Source organism: Pollicipes pollicipes, unplaced genomic scaffold, assembly GCF_011947565.3.
Source record: "Pollicipes pollicipes isolate AB1234 unplaced genomic scaffold, Ppol_2.1 Scaffold_5724;HRSCAF=6776_pilon_pilon_pilon, whole genome shotgun sequence".
In the NCBI taxonomy this organism is placed as follows: domain Eukaryota; kingdom Metazoa; phylum Arthropoda; class Thecostraca; order Pollicipedomorpha; family Pollicipedidae; genus Pollicipes; species Pollicipes pollicipes.
Window position 1 is genome coordinate 26,134,327 of NW_023596746.1, and position 6,594 is coordinate 26,140,920.

Consider the following 6,594-nt stretch of genomic DNA (forward strand, 5'->3'; position numbering starts at 1 on the left):
GATATTATGCGTAATAAGACACCAAAAAATAGCATATTCATGTAAAAATTTCAGGATTATGTCTATTTAATATTTATTTAACTCTTATTTTTTTGAAAAACCTTATGTCATACTAGAAACATCGGGCTTAAGGCACAAACGAAATAAGCACTGATCTGTCGGCATAAATACCGCATCTGCTGCGTTTGATATAGTACCACGATTTTTTCACTTTTTGGTAGGATCCGAGATTAAAATGTTACGGGGAAGGGGCCGCGCGTTACTGTAGATAAGTGTTTGCCGGGCGGTGAGGTCTGTTCTTGTGAAATTCGTAAGCGTTGACCCCATGCCTAGCTCACCAGTGTGGTGATCTGGAGCAAGTAAGTTTGAGTTTTGCTGTTTCAGAATAATGGGCGAACTTGGGTTGACTTCAGGACCCCGGAGTTTGAAGCTTGTGTGGTTGGGTGGGCCCATTGCATCGCTTCCATTCAAAGCGCATGAAGTCTCAGTGGTGTTGTTTCCTATTCAGCTAGAGTTGGGGCTAACTTTGAAAGGAAGGTGGTGGAGTTTGAAATGTTGGGGGTGGGTATGTATTCATTTGTTCTCCGCACCCCCACAGTTTTATTTACAAGACTATGACTCTGTTGGTTCCACAAAATAGTGTGCTTTTGAATTAGAAACTAGCACTTTGACCCAAGTTTTGACAAGTGATAAATAACCATGATAGCACTAATATGTGTATCTTAAATAGGAGCATCTGCCTCCCAATCTCCCTGTGATTCATACTGAAATAAAACATGTGCATCACCAAACAGTAGCATCCTGGCATCAGGCAAACCAGGGATATCACAGCCATAATTTCAGTATATGTACTTACTAAACTTGAGTGCTTAGAGCTCTGTGTGTGGTCACCAACAATTTCAGTATTTAGCTGCTAACTTTTCAAGGAGTTACAATGTTGTGATGTAGTTTGCAGACAAAAATATTGGAAAACATTTGCATGCAAAACTATTTCAGAATTTAGCACAATTTTTCTGGCATGATTTTGATTATGTGAGCACAAGATTCAGTGTGCTGATGTTGTGACAGTGCCCTGGCATGCTGTACTTTTGCCACAAAAGTTGTATATGTGACTGGAATCTTGTGATTAGATGGTCAGGCTATGGTCACACAAGAAGCTCTCCATAAGCTGAGCTGTTATCCCATGATTTTTTAAATCAAACTTTTTACAAAGATAAAATGTTAATAGGTCTTGAGTCAGCCATAAATGGTGATCAATCTTTGTTTAACAGCTTCCTGCATGGTAGTCCAGGGTTCAAGATCAAGAAATGCAGGAACTGGGTTTTTGCTGTCATTAATGCTTTTCCAGTTCCATAGCTAACTGAGTCCTCATCATCTTAACTTGCATCAATAAATTGACCTAAAATTAAACCCACATGGATTTTCTTCCTTGACCAAGCACATGATCATGATTGCTTGGAATGTTCATGAAATAAAGAAAGGTGTGCATGCTTAATTATCACATTTAATATATGTTTAAAAAATGTATTTAACATTGTTGCCTCATGAAAGGCCCTTGTCAAATGTGCAAGTAGAGCAAAATAAAGGTCAACAATATGGTACACTTTATTAACATAAGTTCTTGAATGTGCTTTTACAGGTTTCTGTCAAATTTCACAAAAAGGAATATGGAAGACATATTTCTTGTAGATTTTGGTTAAAAAATGCTGGATCTGATCATCTCTATTGCATTACCTATGTTGGTTTATGCATTGCACATGACTTTGTTTTGAATCTGTATCACAAGTGTAAATCAGCACTGCTGATTATGCGTCCTCCTTGCAATGTAGCATCCAGATCTTTGCAGAAGTAAAAGGACTAATAATTTGCATGAACTGACACCACCTGCATCCTCTCTGTATTTCAGAGAAATTCCTGCCTGGCCGTCTGTGGCGAGGTGCAAAAAAAAACTACTGAAAAAGCTACCTACTGACCAGTCATCCAGATGCAGTGTGTGCTACTGACGGCCGGCCGGGCGCTGCTGCGGCCGGCTTGGCCTGCCGCCGCTGCCGGCCTGCGCACGTCCACAGCCGCCGGCCTGCGCACGTCTACAGCCGTCGGCGTGCGCACGTCCACAGCCGCCGGCCTGCGCACGTCCGCCGCCGGCCTGCGCACGTCCTCCGAGACCTCCGGCCAGTCGCTCCAGCTGCGGCCAATCTCGAAGGACCGGCGCAACCCGGTGCCGGTGGAGACGAGCATCGCCTACCTGCAGAGCGAGGCGTACCGCGCGACGTACGGCGACCAACCGGTGTGGCGCAGCTATCGGCGCAACCACAAGGGCCACATTCCGCCGCGCAAGACGCGCCGCACGTGCGTGCGCGGCGGCGAGGTGTCCACCGGCAATCCGTGCCCCGTCTGCCGCGACGAGTACTTGGTGCTGGACTACCGGAACACGGCGCTGCTGAAGCAGTTCGTCTCCGATTTCAACGGCGCCGTGCTGGACTTCTCGCGGACCGGCCTGTGTCAGGTGAAGCACCGCGAGCTGCTGGCCGCCATGCACAAGGCCAAGGAGTACGGCACCATTTCGTTTGACGTGCCCTTCCGCGTGTACGACTACGACGAGTACAGGCCTAAGTAGCTGGCAATTGGTATGTGGCTCGCTGGGTTTGGTATGTTGAAAAAATTGGATCAAAGTGACGCGCGCTTTTGTGAATACATGCTGGAACGGTCCTAAGCCTACATGTTTTTAGCAGGTTCCCGTGGGCCTTGAAATATTCTGGTGACTGCGTCGCGCGCGAGCTAATCAAGTCACGGTTCGGGGTGCTGTTGTAGACCTCTGTGTGCAGCACCAGCGGTTCCCATGGGGCACCTCGTGACCGCCTTGCTAATGGCACTGGTACGTGACGAACACGTAGCAGCAAACGCTGCCGAAATCGGACTAGTCAAGAATGTTGTCTTTGCGTGGTGGAACTCCATGCACAGCACCCCAATATTAATTATGAGTAGACGATACTTCAACGATGCTGCTTTCCTTTTCCAACGTAGCTAACTGCGTGCTAATCTCGTACTAAAACCCATCTTTTGTCGACTTCGTATATTGTTTTCCACATCGCAGAACAGCCACATGGCTTCATTCAGTCGACATTGACCTGACGGCGACATCAGTCACGCCTCCGCTTCTCGGACATTCTTGACCTCGCACCATTCACAGCGGTTGAGCAGGCGAGCTCACACACCCGATGAAGGGTCGCCGACATGGGCAGCGACGGCAGCGCCGGCCCCCGCGGACACACGATGAGCAGTCCTGCTGCGGTCACTGCTCCCGTGGGCGTGCGGTGATCACGTCGCGACTCCGCTCCGATCGGTCAGCGTCGTGAGTGAACCCGCTGGCAGACCGGTGGAGCAGCAAACGCCCACAGAATCGGCGACTGAAGTTGTGCGTCAACTGCTCGCCGAGGAATGCACAGTATTCGTCATCTACACTCACGCAACATGCATCGTCTTCTGTTCACCCACACGGCAGCGCACCAGCATGCATGTCCAGTATGTACACATTTACAATGAGCTTTGTGTCCTGTGGCACATGAGGTGCCCAGCGTTGCAGCCGAGCTGAGCTGAGCACGTCAGACGCTCGGTGTTGCAGCCGAGCTGAGCGGAGCACGTGAGACGCTCGGTGTTACAGCCGAGCTGAGCTGAGCACATGAGACGCTCGGTGTTGCAGCCGAGCTGAGCTGAGCACGTGAGACGCTCGGTGTTACAGCCGAGCTGAGCTGAGCACGTGAGACGCTTGGTGTTACAGCCTCGCCGCGGCACCTGGCTGACCCACTACCGACCGAGCTCTGCCCCTCCAAGCGAAGCAGAGTTCCGCAGGAACGGCTCGCGTACGCCGAACTCGGCGCGCACGAAGGCAGGCGCTGTCTGCGCTCGTTCGGCGCGGGCCGCCTGCTGCCCCTCGTCCCAAGCGCCCGTCGCCGCCGTGTGAGGCTGCCGTACGGTCGGGCGAGGCAGACGGGTGTGATAGCTGAGTCGAGCCGAGCCGAGCCGAGTCGAGAGGGCCGCAATAAGCAGCTCCCTGCGGGCAGGGCTTGCCTCTGGGCCGCCGATAGAATGGACGCGGGTGCGCGACAGGGGGGCCAGCGCGTGGGACAGTGTCGTCGACAAATTTCGCCTTCCTCTCATATTCGGCGCGGAAAGAGTTGATATGGTATGATTCACAGTCATTCATCTCGCGCCACATCTGCTCCCGAGGCACAGGCTCGGGCGCTGGTGGAGCAGCAGGGTCGCCGACACGACTTCGTTGTTATGTCTGCTGTCGGCCATGATGAGCCTGTTTTGACAACAGTACGATGGAGGACGTTAGCTTCCGTCTAGTAGTTGTAGGGGCCGTACTGCGAGTTGTAGTAGGGACCGGGGTGGTTGTACGACGATGCGTATGCGTAGCCAGGTCCGTATCCGCCGTTGGAAGACTTGGTAGGGTACACTGAAAGCAGAATTGATGTAAGGCACCCGGCCTACGAGAATGGACGGCATAACCGGCTTTTGACAACTACAACCTAGAGCTTGGTCAATACGATGCAGTTCCGTGTTGCAGACTGGTGTGAATGGCCGACAAGCAAAACAAGTACATGTTAAACTTATACGCTAGCTTGAACGAAACTGGTTGCACCATTGAAGCGCCTGCAGCTGTGGGGCAAACGATGCGTTTGTCATTTAAGCAGTCACGCAGTGTGTAGAGAAGCCCTTGGGAAACATTAGTAGCAAGGCCGGATAATTGCGGTGGTTTACAATGAAGCAATGCAATCTGAAGCAATGGAGTTGGTTTCGCAACCTTTCAACACGTTCTGCCGCTAACTGTCACATCGGTCTTAACCAATGCGTATCATAACGAGTCGTTAGCGACGCGAGATGGCGTTAGTGGTCGCGGTCGAGTGCGGTCCCGTCGGAGACCTGCGGCGCCGCCTCCTACCGGGCATGATGTAGGGCAGGTTCCTGCGTTTGTCGTTGTACAACTCGCGTTTGAGGCAGACGGAGGCGCCGACGAAGAGCAGCGCCGAGATGAGTACCCAGCCGACCCCGACCCAGGCGATAAAGTATGACCAATCAAACACGGCCACGCTGCGATTCTGCAGCAGCTGAAAGCCGAGCCGGAGGTTAGCGACGCGCGGCCTGGCGCGGCCGGGGCGGGGCGGAGGACGAGCTGGTGGGGACGAGGACAGGTTGGCGGGACATTGGAGGGCACAGAGGTCGCCGTCCGACCGCGGATGGCGGACAAAGGAGAGGCAGATGTTGGACAGCGGCGGCAGGCGGGGGCGGAGGTTAGTCGGCGGTCATGCAGCCTCCACCCGCGGCGCGGCGGGGCCGGGCCGGCCGCGTTACCTGGCATCATCAGCTGTGAGTGCGACGACTCCGCCTGCTTGCTGCGCTCCCGGCGCAGGCAGATGGACGCGATAGCTAGAAACAGGAAACTGAGGAAGGCGCAGCCCACGCCGACCCAGGCGAGGAAATAGCTCCAGTCGAAAGCGGCGTGGGTGTGCTGCTGCGCCAGCTAGAAGGACACAGATACCGGCCGGCGGTCAGCATAGCCGGCCGGGCCGGCGGACAGACCAGCCGACAGAGCACGGCAGGACTGGCGGCGCAGAGACAGACAGGCGGAAGCTGCGGTCGAGAGACCGTCGGTGCAGTGCTGAGTGGCTTGTTGTGCGTGGCCTGGTGTGTTGGCTACTGTCGTGATGGACGTACGGGTAACTTTACCGCTGCGCTTTTAAGAAGTGTTTGGAATGATGGAGGACATCGTCGCTTACCAAGACACTTAAGCGTGAAAGCATAAATAAGCGCTGCGTAAACTTCAAATGCTTCGAAGAGGTGTCTGAAGTTTCATAACGTAACTGCAGACCTTGGCAGTTTGGCTCTGTGGCTAAATGCGTGATTTGTCAGCAGGTACAACCGGCGTGGTTGAATCTAATTTGCTCAACATCTGGAAGCCGGATATCGAGCTGTTGGTTATGTCGACCGCTCGATGGTCTAGATGGGTCGCTGGGTGGCTTTTTCTATCGGTTCAATAATCGGCTACGGTGTCAGCAAATGTGTCAGTGAAGCTAGGTATATTGTGATGCATGCACAACGCGAAATGGTGCCCACAAGCTTGAATGTGGAAGAAGACATACCCAAGAGCGCAGACAACGCTCGTCGCCTCATCAGTGGTCATGCTCAAGGACAGAGGCAACAAGATATGCAAAACACATAGATGATGCAGCATGCTATCCCACGTGGTGGGCATTCATCAGTTTACTGGAGGGGTCACAGTGGAGGGCAGGATTTCGTTGGAATAATGCCACCGATGCTGGATCATATCAGTGCATTTTCGGACGGTCCAGTAGGATCAACAACTGTCCATTGCTAACTTCACAATAGCTAGCGGTCATTTAAACTGTTACGATCACGTATGCAGCACAGACATGGTCATTGTTCGTTTCCAAAGCTGCATAGCGTAACAGCACAGACCGTCGGCCGACTGGTAACGGTCGCTGTTGCAGGAGAAGCCAGCTAGCGGCCGGCAACGCCGGGGGTACCGGCTGCTGGGCCGAGAGCGCCCAGCCGCAGGGAGCGCGTGCTGGG

The 6,594-nt window shown here is 52.9% G+C and overlaps 2 protein-coding genes across 3 annotated transcripts in view; one reads left to right on the forward strand and one right to left on the reverse strand.

Annotated features, from left to right (window-relative positions):
- Nucleotides 1-224: 224 nt before the first annotated feature.
- mRpS18B (mitochondrial ribosomal protein S18B) lies at nt 225-2,713 on the forward strand. Its single transcript, XM_037226691.1, has 2 exons — nt 225-359; nt 1,907-2,713. Exon 2 carries the CDS (start codon nt 1,985-1,987, stop codon nt 2,615-2,617), a length of 633 nt encoding a protein of 210 aa, XP_037082586.1. The 5' UTR covers nt 225-359; nt 1,907-1,984; the 3' UTR covers nt 2,618-2,713.
- Nucleotides 2,714-3,056: 343 nt separating this feature from the next.
- The window catches only part of LOC119103248 (uncharacterized), a 24,231-nt gene continuing 20,693 nt past the window's right edge, over nt 3,057-6,594 (reverse strand). The window contains exons 6-7 of one of the 2 annotated variants that reach the window (XM_037226690.1): nt 4,946-5,111; nt 3,057-4,459 (exon numbers count right to left, since the gene is read on the reverse strand). In XM_037226690.1, the coding sequence (XP_037082585.1) occupies nt 4,347-4,459; nt 4,946-5,111 (279 nt within the window). In that variant the 3' untranslated portion in view covers nt 3,057-4,346. Of the gene's footprint in view, nt 4,460-4,945; nt 5,112-5,355; nt 5,525-6,594 lie in introns of both variants that reach the window. The other variant, XM_037226689.1, reaches the window with a different exon arrangement.

Excerpts from the sequence above, each read along its gene's own strand:
- mRpS18B (XM_037226691.1), top strand. The coding sequence starts at position 1,985 with ATGCAGTGTGTGCTACTGACGGCCGGCCGGGCGCTGCTGCGGCCGGCT.